Source organism: Procambarus clarkii, chromosome 18 (assembly GCF_040958095.1).
Source record: "Procambarus clarkii isolate CNS0578487 chromosome 18, FALCON_Pclarkii_2.0, whole genome shotgun sequence".
In the NCBI taxonomy this organism is placed as follows: domain Eukaryota; kingdom Metazoa; phylum Arthropoda; class Malacostraca; order Decapoda; family Cambaridae; genus Procambarus; species Procambarus clarkii.
Window position 1 is genome coordinate 45560123 of NC_091167.1, and position 22525 is coordinate 45582647.

The 22525-nt window shown below is 42.4% G+C and overlaps 1 protein-coding gene across 1 annotated transcript in view; it reads right to left on the reverse strand.

Moving 5' to 3' along the window:
* Nucleotides 1-11101, reverse strand: part of LOC138366130 (calponin homology domain-containing protein DDB_G0272472-like) — a 55079-nt gene extending 43978 nt beyond the window's left edge. Inside the window, exons 1-2 of the mRNA XM_069326872.1 lie at nucleotides 10962-11101; nucleotides 3315-3461 (exon numbers count right to left, since the gene is read on the reverse strand). Coding sequence (XP_069182973.1) covers nucleotides 3315-3461; nucleotides 10962-11101 — 287 coding nt within the window. The remainder of the gene's footprint in view (nucleotides 1-3314; nucleotides 3462-10961) is intronic.
* Between the last annotated feature and the right edge of the window lie 11424 nt (nucleotides 11102-22525).

Consider the following 22525-nt stretch of genomic DNA (forward strand, 5'->3'; position numbering starts at 1 on the left):
GGAACTAGGCTACCAAAGAGGATATCCTAGTAAAGAAGAGCAAACTGAAAAAATGAAAGGAAATTCAGAAAGGTATTCTTCAGAAGAACATGCCCAGGGACGAGAAAATACGGATAGCAGAATCAAGAAAAGTTGCAGGGAGAGGGAAGGAAGCCAGGGAACCTCAGCCTTCAACCCAACGACCGCCAACCAACATACGAAGAACTTTCTAGACACCAAACAACACGCCTTAAAAGAGAACCACGTCGTCTATTCCTTCACATGCCGTCTTGGGGACTGTCAGCCCCAAAGATCTCAGTATATAGGCAAGACAACAACGTCTCCCTCTCTCTAGGCAATTTACTATGCACAAGCAACAGGGCTCCATCAAGCAGCATATAATCTCCTCAAACAACCAGACCATCACCAGAGACATCTTAAGAAGCAACACTGAAATAATCGACAGGTATAACGAAAACAGAAGACTGGATATCAGCGAGGCCCTACACATCAAAATTTCATGAACAGTAATCAGCAACCAGTTAACACATAATTACATTCTACCCATTTCAACTAACACAGATACAGTGGAAACAAGAACATAACCTGCTTATATTCATGCGTGTAATTGCCTATTAATTTCCAATATGTTTCATCAACTTGTTCATCTCAATTATGCCATGTACCACCTCAACCCAATCAAATTTAAGCCTTCGCAAAAGCATGATAACTTTGTCTTTGAAAATGTAAGGAGTGCCTTGCGAAATGCATCACTAGGCGGTAGATCATAATAAATTGTGAAAATGAACTTTGGAGAGTTAATTTTTCAACTTCCCTCGACTGTGAAGTAACATTAGAAACATTGAGAAATTTCGTGTTAGAATCATGAACTTTACACTTTAAGTCATATTCAACAACATGTGTTTGTTGAATATGACCTAAAGAAAGACCAAAAGAATATGACCAAGAAAGACTGCTACCAAAATATACTGATATATATATATATATATATATATATATATATATATATATATATATATATATATATATATATATATATATATATATATATATGTCGTACCTAGTAGCCAGAACGCACTTCTCAGCCTACTATGCAAGGCCCGATTTGCCTAATAAGCAAAGTTTTCATGAAATAATTGTTTTTCGACTACCTAACTTACCTAACCTAACCTAACTTTATCGGCTACCTAACCGAACCTAACCTATAGAGATAGGTTAGGTTAGGTTAGGTAGGGTTGGTTAGGTTCGGTCATATATCTACGTTAATTTTAATTCCAATAACAAAAAATTGACGTCATACAGAATGAAATGGGTAGCTTTATCATTTCATAAGAAAAAAATTAGAGAAAATATATTAATTCAGGAAAACTTGGCTTATTAGGCAAATCGGGCCTTGCATAGTAGGTTGAGTACGACGTTCTGGCTACATATATACCAACATATATATATATGTCGTACCTAATAGCCAGAACGCACTTCTCAGCCTACTATTCAAGGCCCGATTTGCCTAATAAGCCAGGTTTTCATGAATTAATGTTTTTTCGTCTACCTAACCTACCTAACCTAACCTAACCTAGCTTTTTTTGGCTACCTAACCTAACCTTACCTATAAATATACGTTAGGTTAGGTTAGGTAGGGTTGGTTAGGTTCGGTCATATATCTACGTTAATTTTAACTCCAATAAAATAAAATTGACCTCATACATAGAGAAAAGGGTTGCTTTATCATTTCATAAGAAAAAAATTATAGTAAATATATTAATTCAGGAAAACTTGGCTTACTAGGCAAATCGGGCCTTGAATAGTAGGCTGAGAAGTGAGTTCTGGCTACTAGGTACGACATATATATATATATATATATATATATATATATATATATATATATATATATATATATATATATATACATATATATATATATATACATATATATATATATAAACTCACACGCCAGAAGTGACTCGAACCCATCCTGCCAGGAGCACTATGCAACTGGTGTACAGAGCACCTAATCCACTCGACCATCGCGACACGACAAAAGTTGATGTTAGCTGAGGTATGAGTTTTTATGTATACATGCCACACATGTATAAGTTTACATGTGTGGCATGAATACTAATACTTACAAAATGAACGTTGTGGTAAACAACACAGCTCAATTCCAACACAATGTCACACAAAATAATTTAATCCAAAATAAAATAAATCGAAATCTATGTAAATAAAATTTATCAATGCAATTTGAAGCATTGCAATGGAATTGTGACATATTTAGTAGAGCGTGCATGTTGCTATTATGTTCAACAGATGGCGCTGTTTTTCAAAAACGCATGTTTTTACCTGTTTGTTAGAGGGATGGCATCTATATAGTAGGTTTATTAAAAGATGCGCCTATTCAAATGCAACGTTGTGTGAAAATTTCAAAGCAATCGGTGAAGAAGTTTCGCAAATTACAGCGTGTGTTGCTTTACGTCCAACCGATGGCGCTGTTTTTTAACAATGCCTGTTTTCTCCTGTCACAGGTGGGGCATGTATATAGTAAATATATAAAAAGACGCGCTTATTCGAATGCAACGTTGTATAAAAAAATCAAAGCAATCGGTAAAGAGGTTTCGAAGATTTCCCTCACATGAAAAGCGCATGAAAAAACAGTTTTTCAAAAAAAGTATGTTTTTTCCCGTCACAGACATGACATTTATATAGTATGTATATAATAACCCGCTCGGATGCGAATGGAACATTGTATGAAAATTCCAAAACAATCGGTGAAGAACTTTTGGAGATTAGCGATTTTGAACAAACGAATATTTCTATTTTTATTTATATAGACTTGCAGTACCGGGCTATGCATTGCTGTGGTTCAGCAACGCATGTGCCTTCCTGAGCCACAGCAACCTTTCCTGTCCCCCAGTCTTCCCCACCATTCCTCCCTCACCCGTCTCCTCGGCCTCCCAACCATTCCCCACTCCACCTTCCCCTCGTCCTCCCCACCATTCCCCACTTCATCATCCCCTCTTCCTTCCCACCTTGCCCTACTCCCCTGTCCCTTTGTCCTCCCCACCATTCTCCATTTCCCCATCCTCTCGTCCCAACCATCCCAAACTCCCCCATCTCCTCGTCCTTCCTCACCATTACCCCCTCTCTTGTCCCCTCGTCCTCCCCACCATACCTCACTTCCATCCCGTCTTCATCCCCACTATTCCCCACTCACTCGTCCGATAGCTTCCCAAATGGTCTGATGTTCCCATTAGGCCCTGGAACAGGAAACTGGCCACTTGTGGGTCTCTAGTTTTCCCAATGAGTTCCTCACCCACCTCCTTAGGAACTTAAGTGCACATTTACCCCAGGTGCCCAGATTCTCAGAGCCTATCGGCATGAACCTGTAACAAAGTTCTAAGTCTCTGTACTTGTTGATTTTCTGGGTCTCCCTGAAGGTGGCTGCCCCACCTCCCTCCCCTGAGCTGTAACGTACATAGGTATCAGCTAATAAGGAAGCATATGTGTAATCCCATACGATCTGTTTACCTTCCCTCCATGGCTGCAGGGTGACTCCATCTGGTCGTTTTTGGCTGTTGTCAGGTCTGCACAACTGGGGTTCCCTTTGTGCTGGACACCCAGCTGTAGCCAAACTTCTCTTGATGATGTCATTGACTGCTTCATGTCTGGCAATCTTTCCCTGTGTCTTACGAGAGATGAGACCATGGCTGCTGTACTCACCTAATTGTGCTTGTGGGGGTTGAACTTTAGCTCTTTGGTCCTGCCTCTCAACTGTCAATCAACTGGTGTACAGATTCCCGAGCCTACTGGGCTCTATCATACCTACATTTGAAACTGTGTATGGAGTCAGCCTCCACCACATCACTTCCGAGTGCATTCCATTTATTAACTACTCTGACACTGAAAAAATTCATTCTTACGTCTCTGTGACTCATCTCGGTACTAAGTTTCCACCTGTGTCCCCTTGTTCGTGTCCCACCCGTGCTGAAGAGTTTGGTTTTCTCCACCCTGTCAATTCCCCTGAGAATTTTGTAGGTGGTTATCATGTCTCCCCTTACTCTTCTGCTTTCCAGGAATGTGAGGTTCAGCTCCTTTAGCCTTTCCTCGTAGCTCATTCCTCTCAGTTCCGGGACGAGCCTGGTGGCATACTCTGAATCTTCTCTAACTTTGTCTTGTGTTTAACTAGGTATGGACTCCAGGCTGGAGCTGCATACTCCAGGATTGATCTTACATAAGTGGTATACAGGGTCCTGAACAATTCCTTACACTAGTTTCTAAAGGCAGTTCTTATGTTGGCCAGTCTAGCATATGCCGCTGATGATATTCTTTTGATGTGGGCCTCTGGGGACAGGTTCGGTGTGATATCAACCCCCAGATCCTTCTCTCTATTTGACTCCTGCAGGACTTCACCTCCCAGATGATACCTTGTGTTCAGCCTCCTGCTCATTGGTCTGCCCGTGCATGGCCGCAAATACACCGGTGTTCGGTGGATATAGGGGTGGCAAAGCGCAGGGCAACACCAATACTATTGACCCGATGGTCCAGGCGGGTGCCCAAGGCGGAATTAAGGACTGCCGACAGGAAGTCCCCGGCATGGGAGGCTTGCAAAGATAGGAGACGCACTCTGTCCTTCTCCAAAGCTGCCTCCAGCAATGCTTTGGCGATGTTTTCCACTATGGGGCTATCCCATTTGGCCTGTTTGCCGTCGTTTGGAAAAGTTGGTCGAGTGTGTGAATTGGTAAGAGTGTCCCACTGAGCAGTTCCTTCCACAAATTTGGGATCACGAATCCCAATGGAGTTCCTTAAATTCTATCCAAACTATTTGGATAGAATTAAACGAAAAAACCAATAATATTATAATAGGAGTTATATATAGGCCATCAGATTTAGACAGAATGGAAGCAAAGCATCTATGGGATGAAATATCTAGAGCATCTAGATCTAACAGTATTTATGTCATGAGTGGCTTTAATTTTAGTGGAATAAATTGGATGAACAAAACAGGGAATAATGAAGCAGAAGATTTTCTAGAATTAATTGACGATTGCTTTCTTATGCAACATATTAAGGAACCAAAGCGGGGAAATAATATTTTAGATTTAGTGTTAACTAACAGGGAAACACAAATTAAGGACATGGAAATAGGGAATGAGCTAGGGAACAGTGATCATAAAGAAATCAGATTTAGCATAGAATGGAATAGATCTCTAAAAAAAATATGTTAAAGTGCCGGATTTTCGAAGAGCTGATTTCAATAGCCTAAGAAATTTATTGGGTCAAATAGATTGGAATGTCTTGAGGATGGGGAGTGGGTTAGACGTGAACCCAGCGACAAGTGACGGAAAAGGGGATTTCAATGTGGATTCAAAATATAATCTATTTAAAAATATTCTAAGCAAAGCCCAGGAACGTAGTATAGCATATAAATTGAATAGATCGAATACTATGATCCAAAGTGGATAACAAAGGATCTGAAGAACCTTATAGGAGAAAAGAGAGCTTGGTACAAAAGGATTAAGAATGGGGAAGTTTGTTTAGAACAGGAATGTGTACAACTGGTTGAAATGTTAAAAAAGAGATAAGGAAAGCAAAAAGAAACTACGAAGTTCGCATAGCAGGGCAAGCGAAGACAAATCCTAAAGGTTTCTTTTCAGTTATATTGAACTATGACTAGGGAAAGGATAGGTCCATTAAAAACTGAGACAGGTCAAATAACGGATAATGACGAGGAGATGAGTAGTATTTTTAATAAATATTTTATATCTGTATTTACTAAAGAGGAACTTAACAATATGCCTTCAGCCGAACAAATATATGTGGGTGGGGACGAGGACAGGTTGACTAGTTTAACAGTTACCAGGAAGGATGTTCTTAAACAAATAGTAAAACTAAAACCAAACAAATCCCCAGGGCCGGATGAAGTGTTTGCCAGGGTGCTTAAAGAATGCAAAGAGGAGCTTTCTGAGCCACTGTCTACCATATTTAATAAATCAGTAGAGTTAGGTAAAGTGCCAGAGTCATGGATGGTATCTAATGTGGTACCAATTTTTAAGAAAGGTGATAGATCACTTGCATCAAACTATCGGCCAATTAGTCTAACGTCTATTGTGGGAAAGTTACTTGAATCGATTATTGCAAATACAATTCGTCTTCATCTTGAAAAACATAAATTAATAAATGAGTCGCAACATGATTCTACAAATGGCCGTTCATGTTTAACAAATTTGCTATCTTTTTATTCCAGCATAGTTGAGGCAGTTGACAGTGGTAAGGATTGTGATGTTGTGTACCTTGACTTTAGCAAAGCTTTTGATACAGGGCCACATTAAAGACTGATTAAAAAAATAGAGGCTCATGGTATTGGGGTGCTATATTAAGTTGGATTAGGGCATGCCTATTCCAAAGGAAACAGAGTTAGTATAAAAGGGTTTATTCGGAGTGGAATAATGTTGTTAGTGGAGTGCCTCAAGGCTCTGTCCTGGGACCTCTGTTGTTTATAATATATATAAATGATTTAGATTCAGGTTTGAGTAGCAACATCTGCAAATTTCAGGTGATACAAAAATCGGTAGGGAAATTAACATGGAAGAAGACTCACTATCACTTCAAGTTGATCTAAGTAGGGTTTTGAAATGGTCAAAAGATTGGCAGATGCTGTTTAATGCTGATAAATGTAAAGGTCTGAGGCTAGGTAATGATGATTGAGTTACAAGATACGAGCTAGATGGTGTTGAGATTGCGAAATCGGATTGCGAAAGGAATCTGGGAGTTATGATTAGTAAGAATTTAAACAAAAGGATCAATGCATGAATGTTCGTAATAAGGCAAATAGGACACTGGGATTTATTATTCAAAGCGTTAGTAACAAGACACCTGGTGTGATTCTTCAGCTATATTTTGCTCTGGTTAGGCCCCATTTAGATTATGCAGTTCAGTTTTGCTCGCCATACAATAGAATGGATATAAATTCACTTGAACGTGTCCAGCGTAGGATGACTAAGTTAATTCCCCAAATTAGAAATATTTCATATGAAGAAAGATTAGCAAAGCTTAAATTGCATTCACTGGAAAGGTGAAGAGTTAGGAGTGACCTGATAGAGGTTTACAAGTGGGTGAATGGACACAACAAAGGGGATATTAATAGGGTATTAAAAGTATCAACACAAGACAGAACACGAAACAATGGGTATAAATTGGATAAATTTAGATTTAGGAAAGACTTGGGTAAATACTGGTTTGGTAAGAGGGTTGTTGATTTGTGGAACCAATTACCGCTTAACGTGGTGGAGGTGGGGTCCCTCGATTGTTTCAAGTGCAGGTTGGACATGTATATGAGTGGGATTGGGTGGTTATAGATAGGAGCTGCCTCGTATGGGCCAATAGGCCTTCTTCAGCTGCCTTTGTTCTTATGTTCTTATGTATTCTGGTAGTATTTCATTCACTAATTCACTTGAAGCACTGGTCGAGGATAACAATGCCGGCAATGCTAACTGTGTCGCCTTGCGAATACCTATACCCCCGAGTCTAACTGGGAGCGTTGCTTGGTCCCACTGGTCATCTTGCACCTTGCTTATATATATATATATATATATATATATATATATATATATATATATATATATATATATATATATATATATATATATATATATATATGTGTATGTATATCACGAAAATAAACACGTGATTAAGAATGTGACAATGTCAGACCACGGAGGAAAATGAAACAGGAATTTCCTTAAGTACTTTCGTATATTAAATACATCTTCAGAAGGAATCATTCCTTCTGAAGATGTATTTAATATACGAAAGTACTTAAGGAAATTCCTGTTTCATTTTCCTCCGTGGTCTGACATTGTCATATATATATATATATATATATATATATATATATATATATATATATATATATATATATATATATATATATATATATATATATATATATGTCGTACCTAATAGCCAGAACGCACTTATCTGCCTACTATGCAAGGCCCGATTTGCCTAATAAGCCAAGTTTTCCTGAATTAATATATTTTCTCTAATTTTTTTCTTATGAAATGATAAATCTAACCATTTCATTATGTATGAGGTCAATTTATTTTTATTGGAGTTAAAATTAACGTAGATATATGACCAAACCTAACCAACCCTACCTAACCTAACCTAACCTATCTTTATAGGTTAGGTTAGGTTAGGTAGCGGAAAAAGTTAGGTTAGGTTAGGTTAGGTAGGTTAGGTAGTCGAAAAACAATTAATTCATGAAAACTTGGCTTATTAGGCAAATTGGGCCTTGCATAGTAGGCTGAGAAGTGCGTTCTGGCTACTAGGTACGACATATATATATATATATATATATATATATATATATATATATATATATATATATATATATATATATATATATATATATATATGTCGTACCTAGTAGCCAGAACGCACTTGTCAGCCTACTATGCAAGGCCAAATTTGCCTAATAAGCCAAGTTTTCCTGAATTAATATATTTACTATAATTTTTTTCTTATGAAATGATAAAGCAACCCTTTTCTCTATGTATGAGGTCAATTTTTTTTTATTGGAGTTAAAATTAACGTAGATATATGACCGAACCTAACCAACCCTACCTAACCTAACCTAACCTATATTTATAGGTAAGGTTAGGTTAGGTAGCCAAAAAAAGCTAGGTTAGGTTAGGTTAGGTAGGTTAGGTAGACGAAAAAACATTAATTCATGAAAACTTGGCTTATTAGGCAAATCGGGCCTTGAATAGTAGGCTGAGAAGTGCGTTCTGGCTATTAGGTACGACATATATATATATATATATATATATATATATATATATATATATATATATATATATGTCGTACCTAGTAGCCAGAACGCACTTCTCAACCAACTATGCAAGGCCCGATTTGCCTAATAAGCCAAGTTTTCATGAATTAATGTTTTTTCGACTACCTAACCCACCTAACCCACCAATAATTCTAACACGAATTTTCTTGATCTTTCTTATGTTTCTTTTCACTGTTGATGGTAATTGAAAAATCAATTCTCCTAAATTCATTTTTATTTCTAGACTGACGCGACACTTGAGCGCATTTCGTAAAACTTATTACATTTCCAAAGACTTTAGTTTACACACACACAACTGAACTGTAACTAAATAGAGCTTAAACATCTTCGATTATTTATACCTGCATTTGGGTGAGGTGATATGTTACAACAGTTGTTTTATACCGAATGCAGGTATAAAAAATCGAAGATGTTTAAGCTCTATTCAGTTATAGTTCAGTTGTGTGTGTTTAAACTAAAGTCTTTGAAAATGTAATAAGTTTTACGAAACGCGCTCAAGTGTCGCGTCAGTCTAGAAATAAAAATGAATTTAGGAGAATTGATTTTTCAATTACCATCAACAGTGAAAAGAAACATAAGAAAGATCAAGAAAATTTGTATTAGAATTATTAATCTTACTTTTTCAGTCATATTTAATAATATATGTCTACAGGAAAGACTGCTACCAAAATATACTAATACATATATATATATATATATATATATATATATATATATATATATATATATATATATATATATATATATATATATATATATATATATATGCGAACAAGCCTGAATGGTCCCCAGGACTATAAGCGACTGAAAACTCACACCCCAGAAGTGACTCGAACCCATACTCCCAGGAGCAACGCAACTGGTAACTACAGGGCGCCTTAATCCGCTTGACCATCACGGCCGGACAAAAGGAAGTGGTAGCCGAAGCTATTTGAACCACTTCCCCGCCGGCAACTCGGATAGTATATATAGTCCTGGGGACCATTCAGGCTTGTTCGCATTTGTGTTCCTCACGTGTGCCCCAAAGAATGAGGTGATTTGGTGAAATGCTATGCCCAAGATTACCATCCGAGTTGCCGGCGGGGAAGTGGTTCAAATATCTTCGGCTACCACTTCCTTTTGTCCGGCCGTGATGGTCAAGCGGATTAAGGCGCCCTGTAGTTACCAGTTGCGTTGCTGCTCCTGGGAGTATGGGTTCGAGTCACTTCTGGGGTGTGAGTTTTCAGTCATATATATATATATATATATATATATATATATATATATATATATATATATATATATATATATATATATATATATATATATATATATATATATATATATATATATATATATAATATAGTATGTATATAGACAGCGTGTTTCGGTAGCGCATCTGTAACACGTTACAATATAGCATGTCCTTACTACGGTAAGAACCTGAAACTTACTCTGGAAAGAAGAGCTTGGGATTGGAAAATATGTTAAGACGTAATCTCCTACATTAAATTTTCTTACTTTAGTACTCTGATCAAAATGAGCTCTCATTTTATGTTGGGATGGTTATAAATTAGCACTGGCAAATTTATGTTCTCGTTCAAGAATGTGTCTAAATTTTTTAAGAAACTGAGACACGTATATACTGAAGGTGTTTAATATTAAGGATTCTTTAAGTGTTTTGAGGGGACAAGGGCACTTGCGACCATAGATCATCTCATAAGGAGATACTCCAAGGGACTCATTAGGAAGACTTCTGAAAATGTACATGATAAGCTCTAATTGCTTATCCCATTCTTTTTCTGTTCAAATGCAATATTTTATTATGAGTAACTTGATAGTTTGATGACTATGTTTTAGAGATCCCTGTGAAGCAGAATGATAGGGGCTAGACAATACAGGAGTTATGTTCCTCAACCCCCCCCCCCCCCTCCCTTTCCAGCCCTTTGTCGTCGTGAGGGAAACTTGGTAGGCGGCTGCCGGGGTGTGATGCTCCATGTGAGAGTCCTATGTCCCTTTGAAGTCTTATGCTCCTGCTGCCGTCTGCACAAACTGACCTAGTTATTTCCTCTTCCTTATGTTTCATTTTTTCTCCCCCCTCTTCTCCTTTCTCATTGTTTTTCCCGCCGACTTTTTGCCATTCTTGATTATTCTTTCGGACAACTTCTGTTTTGACGCCCAGATGTTAGGGGAGGCACACTCTTTCACCCGTAGAACTGTAGTACCCGACGATGTAAGCAAGGGGTTGATTTTATTGTCGATCCCCGCCATCGTTGCTGAAACCCGATCTCGACGGACTGATGGTTCTTAAGGTAGCGATGTCGGGGGTTATACTCACGATGCACCCGGGGAGGGGGGGCCGTCTTGTCGGGTGTCCTATCCTCTAATTTTTGGCTCCAGTGTGGGAATGGGGCTTATTCATGAATGAAATTATTACCTGCTCTCGTTATTATACCGATGATTGACCCTCCTTTGACTTCCCAGACTCGTAGGGTGGGCAACAAAGCCTCCGAGTTAGACTGTGTGAATGGCTCTGTAGCCCCCGCTACATTGTGCCCTGACATGTTCCTTCTCGGACTCTCCCGACTGCCTGTCTGCTTCCCTCCCACCTCTGTGGCTGGATTGAACCCAAAGCCCTCATTGATGACGTCCTCATCACCTGTCATAACTCTGTCTCTAGTAGTCACAACTGTGCCTTTTACCGTCTCTCTTATTGGGGATGTTCGGCATCGTCACCTCTGCACGTATTCGGGCTTGATTCCTTCCTTCCCAATCTCTTTTTTTCCCAGGCTTTGTTTTTGGTCCTGCTACATGGACTAAATATTTTGATCTTAGTCATGTTGACCCTACTCGTCCTGATGATTTATTTTTCCAAAAACACCTTGTTGATTCGGGGGTACGTTAGCCACCTTTAACCCCACCCATACTGGTACCCGTGATGTTGCGGCCCCTTCTCAGGAAGCGGGTGCCCATTTGGCCTCGTTGTCCTGCGTTGGGGAGTCCCCTGTTCGGATCTCCAAAAATGCCCAGTTGAATACGTGCATTTACACCATTCTTCTTCAGCACCATGTTGCGACTGGTGACAGAGAACTTAAAGACTGCCCTGAGGATATTAAGTATATCCCTGGGGCCCAAGGCCATTCTGTTCTCAAGGTGGATATCTTTACTCGACCCCCTCGTGGTCGTCACCATCAACCTCTTCGCGTTGTGAAGGTCACGTTTGATGGTAGATCCCTTCCCTCTTCAATCATTCTTGCTGGTGCCAGATGCTCTGTTCAGTAGTGCATCCCCTGTTTTCGCCTCTGCAGCATGTGCTGGCGATTTGGGCAAGGTCCATTCAGGTGCATAAGTGAGGTCTCTCTCTGCCCCTTGTGTGGAACATAAATTGACCCCTCGGGTCAATTTATGACGAAGTGCCCTTTTTTTCCAAAACTCTCTGCTACAACTGCGCTGACGCCCACCCTGCCTTCTCCCGCGCATGTGTGCATTACAAATTTGAGGAAGTTATCATCAATTTGAAGCATCATGATCATTTGTCTTTTCTTGAGGCTAGGCACCAGGTTCACCGCCTTCCCTCTTTCCCTGGCATGTCTTATGCTTGTGTGTTGCGTTCTCCTTCCTCTAACTCTCTCCCGCTTTCTCAGTTACGCAACCGTTTCGAGGCCCTGGACCCCGACACCTCCACCACCTCGTCTGCTCCTTTGTATTCTAGGCCAGAGGGTTCTCCTCCTGGTTCTCCGTCTGGCGTTTCCTTTCCCAGGAAACAATTTAAGATTGCCACAACTTATCTGGAAAGTGTTTGAAAGGATTGGAAACGTTTGTTTTCACGCAACAGATACGGTTTTTTGTGTGGAATTAAATAGGTTTCCAAAACTTATAACCAAAGCCTACGTATCTAACACTAATTTGAAATGTTGTGACACCTTTTGTACCCTAATTTAAAACTTTGTGACACCTTTTGTACCTAAGTTGAAACTTTGTGACCCCTTTTATATAGTGTTTCAAATTAAAATGCTCAAATATAAATACAATAGGAAATGTAAAATTACAAAAATATTTACATTTGGTAAAATAAAGCATCATAATAAAGGTGGCTCATCATTTTTATTCATTTATCATTTGCAGTAGCATAGTGTAGTGACCTGGTGTAGTAGCCTGGTGTAGTAGCCTGGTGTAGTGGTGTGGTGTAGTAGCCTGGTGTAGTGGTGTGGTGTAGTAGCCTGGTATAGTGATGTGGTGTAGTAACCTGGTGTAGTGGTGTGGTGTAGTAGCCTGGTGTAGTGGTGTGGTGTAGTAGCCTGGTGTAGTGGTGTGGTGTAGTAGCCTGGTATAGTGGTGTGGTGTAGTAGCCTGGTATAGTGATGTGGTGTAGTAACCTGGTGTAGTGGTGTGGTGTAGTAGCCTGGTATAGTGGTGTGGTGTATCCTGGTATAGTGGTGTGTAGTAGCCTGGTATAGTGGCGTGGTGTAGTACTCTGGTATAGTGGTGTGGTGTAGTAACCTGTTATAGTGGCATGGTGTAGCAGCCTGGCATAGTGGTGTGGTGTAGTAGCCTGGTATAGTGGTGTTATGTACCCTGGTATAGTGGTGTGTAGTACCCTGGTGTAGTGGTGTGGTGTAATACCCTGGTATAGTGGTGTGGTAAAGTACCCTGGTATAGAGGTGTGGTGTAACCCCTGGTAAAGTGGTGTGGTGTAGTACCCTGGTATAGTGGCATGGTGTAGCAGCCTGGTATAGTGGTGTGGTGTAGTATCCTGGTATAGTGGTGGTATGTAACCTGGTATAGTGGTGTGTAGTGCACTGGTGGAGTGGTGTGGTGTAATACCATGGTGCAGTGGTGTGGTGTAGCCTGGTATAGTGTGGTGTAGTAGCCTGGTATAGTGGCGTGGTGTAGCAGCCAGGTATAGTGGTGTGGTGTAGTAGCCTGGTGTAGTGGTGTGGTGTAGTAGCCTGTTATAGTGGTGTGGTGTAGTACCCTGGTGTAGTGGTGTGGTGTAGTACCCTGGTGTAGTGGTGTGGTGTAGTAGCCTGTTATAGTGGTGTGGTGTAGTACCCTGGTGTAGTGGTGTGGTGTAGTACCCTGCTCTAGTAGTGTGGTGTAGTAGCCTGGTATAGTAGTGTGGTGTAGTAGCCTGGTATTGTTGTGTGGTGTAGTAGCCTGGTATAGTAGTGTGGTGAAGTAGCATGGTATAGTAGTGTGGTGTAGTAGCCTGGTGTAGTGGTGTGGTGTAGTACCCTGGTGTAGTGGTGTGGTGTAGTGGCATGGTGTAGTTACCTGGTATAGTGGTGTGGTGTAGCACCCAGGTGTAGTGGCATGGTGTAGTACCCTGGTATAGTGGTGTGGTGTTGTAGCCTGGTGTAGTGGCATGGTGTAGTAGCCTGGTATAGTGGTGTGGTGTAGTACCCTGGTGTACTGGTGTGATGTAGTAGCCTGGTGTAGTGGCATGGTGTAGTAGCCTGGTATAGTGGTGTGGTGTAGTACCCTGGTGTACTGGTGTGATGTAGTAGCCTGGTGTAGTGGTGTGGTGTAGTAGCCTGGTATAGTGGTGTGGTGTAGTACCCTGCTATAATAGTGTGGTGTAGTAACCTGATATAGTGGTGTGGTGTAGTAACCTGGTATAGTGGTGTGGTGTAGTAGAATGGTATAGTAGTGTTATGTAACCTGGTATAGTGGTGTGAAGTACCCTGGTGTAGTGGTGTGGTGTAGTACCCTGGTGTACTGGTGTGGTGTAGTAGCCTGGTGTAGTGGCGTGTAGTACCCTGGTATAGTGGTGTGGTGTAGTAGCCTGGTGTAGTGGCGTGTAGTACCCTGGTATAGTGGTGTGGTGTAGTAGCCTGGTGTAGTGGCGTGTAGTACCCTGGTATAGTAGTGTGGTGTAGTAGCCTGGTGTAGTGGCGTGTAGTACCCTGGTATAGTGGTGTGGTGTAGTAGCCTGGTGTAGTGGTGTGGTGTAGTAGCATCGTGTAGTGGTGTGTAGTAGCCTGGTATAGTGGTGTGGTGTAGTAGCCTCGTGTAGTGGTGTGTAGTAGCCTGGTATAGTGGTGTGGTGTAGTACCCTATTGTAGTGGTGTGATGTAGTAACCTGGTATATTGGTGTGGTGTGGTGTAGTAGCCTGGTATAGTGGTGTGGTGTAGTACCCTGGTATAGTGGTGTGGTGTAGTAACCTGGTATAGTGGTGTGGTGTAGTAGCCTGGTGTAGTGGCATGGTGTAGTAACCTGGTATAGTGGTGTGGTGTAGTAACCTGGTGGTATGGTGTAGTAGCCTGGAATAGTGGTGTGGTTAATAACCTGATGGTGTGGGGTAGTAGCCTGGTATAATGGTGTGGTGTAGTAGCCTGGTATAGTGGTGTGGTGTAGTAACCTGGTGGTGTGGTGTAGTAGCTTGGTATAGTGACGTGGCATAGTAGCCTGGTAGTGGTGTGGAGTAGTACCCTGGTATAGTGGTGTGGTGTAATAGCCTGGTATAGTGGTGTGGTGTAGTAGCCTGGCATAGTGGTGTGGTGTAGTACCCTGATATAGTGGTGTGGTGTAGTAACCTGGTATAGTGGTTTGGTGTACTACCCTGGTATAGTGATGTGGTGTACTACCCTGGTATAGTGGTGTGGTAAAGTACCCTGGTATAGTGGTGTGGTGTAGTACCCTGATATAGTGGTGTGGTGTAGTACCCTGGTATAGTAGTGTGGTGTAGTACCCTGGTATAGTTGCATGGTGTAGTAGCCTGGAATAGTTCTGTGGTGTAGTAGCCTGGTATAGTGGTGTGGTGTAACGTGGTATAGTGGTGTGGTGTAGTGGTGTGGTGTATCCTGGTATTGTGGTGTGGTGTAGAAGCCTGGTATAGTGGCGTGGTGTAGTAGCCTGGTGTAATAGCCTGGTGTAGTGGAGTGGTGTAGTACCCTGGTATAGTGGTGTGGTGTAGTACCCTGGTGTAGTGGTGTTGTGTAGTAGCCTGGAATAGTGGTGTGGTGTAGTACCTTGGTTTAGTGGTGTGGTGTAGTAGCCTGGTATTGTTGTGTGGTGTAGTACCCTGGTGTAGTGGCGTGGTGAAGTAGCATGGTATAGTGGTGTGGTGTAGTAGCCTGGTGTAGTGGTGTGGTGTAGTACCCTGGTGTAGGTGTGTTGTGTACTAGCCTGGTATAGTGGTGTGGTGTGGTACCCTGGTATAGTGGCATGGTGTGGTACCCTGGTATAGTGATATGGTGTGGTGTAGTACCCTGGTATAGTGGTGTGGTACCCTGGTATAGTGGTGTGGTGTAGTACCCTGGTATAGTGGTGTGGTGTAGTACCCTGGTATAGTGGTGTGGTGTAGTACCCTGGTATAGTGGTGTGGTGTAGTATCCTGGTATAGTGGTTGTGGTGTATTACCCTGGTGTAGGTGTGTGGTGTACTAGCCTGGTATAGTGGTGTGGTGTGGTACCCTGGTATAGTGGCATGGTGTGGTACCCTGGTATAGTGATATGGTGTGGTGTAGTACCCTGGTATAGTGGTGTGGTGTAGTACCCTGGTATAGTGGTGTGGTGTAGTATCCTGGTATAGTGGTGTGGTGTATTACCCTGGTATAGTGGTGTGGTGTAGTACCCTGGTATAGTGGTGTGGTGTAGTACCCTGGTATAGTTGCATGGTGTAGTAACCTGGTATAGTGGTGTGGTGTAGTAGCCTGGTATAGTGGTCAGGTGTAACCTGGTATAGTGGTGTGGTGTAGTAGCCTGGTACAGTGGCGTGGTGTAGTAGCCTGGTGTAGTGGCATGGTGTAGTACCCTGGTATAGTGGTGTGGTGTACTACCCTGGTGTAGTGGTGTTGTGTAGTAGCCTGGTATAGTGTTGTGGTGTAGAACCCTGGTGTAGTGGTGTGGTGTAGTAGCCTGGTGTAGTGGTGTGGTGTAGTAGCCTGATGTAGTGGTGTGGTGTAGTACCCTGGTATAGTGGTGTGATGTAGTACCCTGGTATAGTGGTGTGGTGTATTATCCAGGTGTAGTGGTGTGGTGTAGTGGCATGGTGTAGTGGCATGGTGTAGTAGCCTGGTATAGTAGTGTGGTGTAGTACCCTGGTGTAGTGGCATGATGTAGTACCCTGGTGTAGTGGTGTAGTGTTGTGTAGTGGCATGGTGCAGTAGCCTGCTATAGTGGTGTGGTGTAGTACCCTGGTGTAGTGGCATGGTGTAGTAGCCCGGTGTAGTGGTGTGGTGTAGTAGCCTGGTGTAGTGGTGTAGTGTAGTAGCCTGGTGTATTGGTGTGGTGTAGTAGCCTGGTATATTGGTGTGGTGTAGTACCCTGGTGTAGTGTAGTACCCAGGTATAGTGGTGTGTAGTAGCCTGGTATAGTGGTGTAGTACTCTGGTGTAGTGTAGTACCCTGGTATAGTGGTGTGTAGTAGCCTTGTATAGTGGTGTGGTGTAGTAGCCTGGTATAGTGGTGTGGTGCAGTAGCCTGGTATAGTGGTGTGGTGTAGTAGCCTGGTATAGTGGTGTGGTGCAGTAGCCTTGTATAGTGGTGTGGTGTAGTAGCCTGGTATAATGGTGTGGTGTAGTACCCTGGTTTAGTGGTGTGGTGTAGTACCTTGATATAGTGGTGTGGTGTAGTAGCCTGGTATAGTGGTATGGTGTAGTAGCCTGGTATAGTGGTATGGTGTAGTAGCCTTGTATAGTGGTGTGGTGTAGTAGCCTGGTATAATGGTGTGGTGTAGTACCCTGGTTTAGTGGTGTGGTGTAGTACCTTGATATAGTGGTGTGGTGTAGTAGCCTGGTATAGTGGTGTGGTGTAGTAGCCTGGTATAGTGGTGTGGTTTAGTAGCCTGGTATAGTGGTGTGTTGTAGTAGCCTTGTATAGTGGTGTGGTGTAGTAGCCTGGTATAATGGTGTGGTGTAGTACCCTGGTTTAGTGGTGTGGTGTAGTACCTTGATATAGTGGTGTGGTGTAGTAGCCTGGTATAGTGGTGTGGTGTAGTAGCCTGGTATAGTAGTGTGGTGTAGTAACCTTGTGGTGTGGTGTAGTAGCCTGGTATAGTTACATGGTATAGTACCCTGTTATAGTGGTATGGTGTAGTACCCTGGTATAGTGGTGTGATGTAGTAGCCTGGTGTAGTGTAGTATAGTACCCTGGTGTGGTGTGGTGTAGTAGCCTGGTGTAGTGTAGTAGCCTGGTGGGGTGTAGTGGTGTGGTGTAGTACCCTGGTATAGTGGTGTGGTGTAGTGGGGTGTAGCAACAGCGACCCCGTGTTCACAGGACCAGGCCTAATGGCAGACTGAAGGGGCCTCTTGGGGTAGTGGCGGTGTTCAAAATCTCAAACTAATCCTGAACATTATAGCATCTAAATTCAGAAATATTTCCATCATTTTTTTAGTTTTTAAACCCGTAATAATATTAATGCATTGACATGTCTTATTTCCTTGCTGCATATTTACGACATTTTTTTTTATTTTTACAACATCTCGTTTCATAATTTGAAAACCCTCGCGAGTGTTCGGACACGGTCACACACCGTGACGACCGTGACGACCGTTAAGGTCCTGACTAAACTGCCCTCCTCCTCATCCCTTACCCTCCAACACCTCACACGACCCTCCAACACCCCACACGACCCTCCACCACCCAACACGACCCTTCAACACCCCACACGACCCTCCACCACCCCACACGACCCTCCACCACCCCACACTACCCTCCACCACCCCACACTACCCTCCACCACCCCACACGACTCTCCACCACCCCACACGACCCTCCACCACCTCACACGACCCTCCACCACCACACACTACCTTCCACCACCCCACACTACCCTCCACCACCTCACACGTCTCTCTACCACCCCACACGACCCTCCACCACCTCACACGACCCTCCAACACCCCATACTACCCTCCACCACCCCACACGACCCTCCACTACCCTCCACCACCCCACACGACCCTCCACCACCCCACACGACCCTCCACCACCCCACTCTATCCTCCACCACCCTACACGACCCTCCACCACCCCACACGACCCTCAACCACCCCACACTACCCTCCACCACCCAATATATATACTCTATATATAAACTATATATACTCTCGTGATTTAGTTCAGTTTGCGGTTTAAAGAAAAAACAGCATAACAATGTTATATCACAGAAAATGAATTTATCATAAACTCATGTATTTGTCTTATAATATGGAAATGCATTCATATAATAGATAACAATATGAATAGCCAAATTTCTGTGAATCCCCTACCATGTTGGAATCTGTGGAAATGAATGAGCAAATGTGCTGGCTGCTGAAGGCGCTGAAGGAAACCACATTGGTTTCATTTTGGATACAAATGTCCATGGAGATTCAGAATGGAAACAATTATAGTTGAACATGCAGAGGAGTTTAAGAATCTGTGGTGAGAGTGATGGACACAGCCTTGACAACTATACTACAGAGAATGTAAACATCTAAGAGTCATTAGAAATATGTGTAAAATAATAAACCCTACATTGTTTGAGTTAGTGAAAACACCAGCTGTCATATAGATACTGTTCTTAAAGATTCTCCCATTTTGCACCCGCAAGATAACATAGGATTTTAAGGGTTGACGAATGTTAATCTTCTTGTTTGATAAACTGTGCACTTAAGACATAGTTAATAAGAACACGCTAATATATAAGACAACAAAACGTTTTCAGATTCTTTCACACCACTTTCCAACAACTTTTACAATTTATATAAATTATTTTAGGGAATAATACATAAATTTTATATTTAAACATGATATTAGTGTTTAGTGGAATGCATAAGGAGTCAAATTGTGTTAAAAAGAGCGATTTTTAGAAAATTTGGAAAACTACTTTTTTTCTGATTATAGAATAACTAAATGTATTTTGAAGGTTTCATTCAGTCATTAAATATCATTCACAATTTATTAGTGAATTTTACAAAAAACACCATAAATTTTATATTTAAACATGTAAAAACTATTTATAATACATTAGGAACAAAATAGTTGTAGAAAAACCATTTATTATAAAACCTATGTGTTTGGATTTTTGGATTAAAAGTTTCTCAAAGGCTCTCCTGCACCATTCTCAATGCAAGTCATTCCTACACCTATGGGAAGAGATAGATGAACGTTTTCTATACGATTTGTGTTTGCTGGGTTCTTCCTTCCTTCCGGTCTTCCCTGTCTCTTGTGCTCTCCTTCCCCTCTCGTCCCACTCCTTCTTCTCAGCCCTTCCCTCTGTCTCGTGGGCCTCCTCGCCGCCTGTCAGTTCAGATCATTTTCCATCCTCCTTCTAACGTTCGTCATGTTGCTCGTTCACGTTCTCCTTCTCCTGTTGAAACTGTCAAGGTTGTCGCCCAGTATATTGCTGAAGGTACGTTTCTACGTCAGAAACGTAAGCCTAGCTTCTCTCCTTCTTCCACGAAAATGGAATATTCGTGGTTTTTATGCTAATTTCCATGAACTCCAACTTCTGATAACAGCTTTCCCACTTTGTGATTGTCTCCAGGAGCCGATGCTTGGCGATCGTTCTGGTCACTTTCGTGGTTATTCTTTTCTTTCTTCCCCTTCAGCTTATGGTGGGGCCCATGCCTCTACTGCTTTCTTGATCTGTCTTTGATATTCCCTTCGTCCCCCTACTTTTTCAGTCGCCCATTCAGTGTTCTGCAGCTGGTATCTTTGTGAGTAAATGGTAAATTGTCTGTACCATTTATCACTCCCCCCCCCCCCCCCCCCCCCGAATGTCCCACTTTCTCTTCCTGATCTTAAACACCTGTTTAACTATCTATTCTCTATCTCAGAACTCCTGTCTGCCCTGGCGCTCTGCAGTTTTACGGCGGCAGGCTCGGATGATATTCATTATGAGATGGCGAACCCCATGCAATGAGTGTTTATACCATGTTTGGGCGTCGTCGTCAGTCCCTGAGGACTGGCTTCAGGTGGGTGTTCTTCCCATTTGGAAACCTGGTTCTCTAGGGTCTTCCCCTATAGACTTTCGCCCCATTGCTTTCATGAGTTTCGTCTGCAAACTCTTTGCGAATGGTCAATGTCCATTGAGCATTCTCTAGGGTCTTCCCCTATAGACTTTCGCCCCATTGCTTTCATGAGTTTCGTCTGCAAACTCTTTGCGAATGGTCAATGTCCATTGACCATTCTCTAGGGTCTTCCCCTATAGACTTTTGCCCCATTGCTTTCATGAGTTTCGTCTGCAAACTGTTTGCGAATGGTCAATGTCCGTCTGATGTGGTTCTTGGAACGCTATCAGCACCTTTCATCTTCTCAAGTTTGGCTTTCACAAGTGTCGCAGCACGAATGATGTCCTTGTGAACTTGAAGGTCTATATTCGTACTGCCTTTTCTGCTGAAATTGAAATTGAAATTTCAATCTCTCTCTGCCTCTTTTCGGCAATACAAAGGTGTACGCCAAGACAGTGTTCTGAGCACTACTCTTTTCCTGGTGGCCCTTAGTGGTCTTCTTTACCCCTTTCCTCTGATATTTTCTCCGGTCTTTATGTTGACGATCTTTCCCTCTGCTGTCAAGGTGATGACTTGTATTTCCTCCAACGGCGGCCTCAACTTACAATTGATGCCGTGTCGTCCTGGGCCACCAATCATGGTTTCAAGTTCTCTGTGGCTAAGACTTGTGCTATGACCTTTACTCGGAAGCTGGTCGTCCTTTCATCCCCTCTGTCGCTTTTTGGTAATCCTCTGTCGTTTAAGGATTCTGCTAAACCTCTTGAGTTAATCTTTGACATTCGCTTGCCCAGGTCACCCCATATCTTCTAACTGCGGGTTGAATGCTCTAAGACCCTTAACATACTTAAGGTCTTGTCCTATACTTCATTGGCAGCTGATAGGAGGACGCTCCTCTATTTACATTCCTCTCTCACGCTGTCTGAACTCGATTATGGCTGTCCTGCTTACTCGTCTGCCTCTCACTCCACCCTTCGTCGTCTTGATGCTATTCACCATACTGGACTCCGTCATAGCTCTAGTGCCTTTCGTTCGACCCCTACCCAGTGCTTATATTTTGAAACCGGCATCCTGTCTCTACAGGATCGCCGTGATCGTTACTGCCTTAGCTACTTTAAGCGGTCCCTACAACACCCTCACTCTCGCTTTTGTCGTTCTTCGACCATTACCCCTACTGTGGGCCCTGTTCCCTTTCACCACCTTCCTCGTTTTGTAAGATTGCCTCGCTTGCAAGTTCTCTCTCGGTTCGTGTTGCAAAAGTTTCTCGTGTCATTCCGTCCTTGCCCCTATGGAGGGTCCCTCTTCCTAGGTTTTGAAGAACCTTGACCTGCATGACTAAGGTTCGTACTCCTCCTACTGTTCTGAAATGCCTTTTTCTTGGTCACTTTTCTTCACACTCCCGCTCCATCTCCGTCTTCACAAATGGTTCCAAGTCTGCTGACGGTGTAGGCTACTCTGTTGTATTTCTTGACTGAGCCTATATGTGTCGCCTGCTTTGAGATTAGCATCTTCACGCCTGAACTTTATCCAATTTTGCATGCTCTTCGTCAACTGCACACTCTTCGTAATTCTTCCTTTGTTGTTGTAGTTGACTCTTCCAGTACCCTCATGGCTCCTGAGTCCTTTAAACTTATCCATCCTGTGGTCCTCGAAATTCAATATTGGTTGTTTCTTATCTCCAGTAGATTTAAGACAGTCGAGTTTTGTTGGGTTCCCAGCCATATTGGTGTGTCCTTCAATGAGCGTGCAGACCCTGCCGC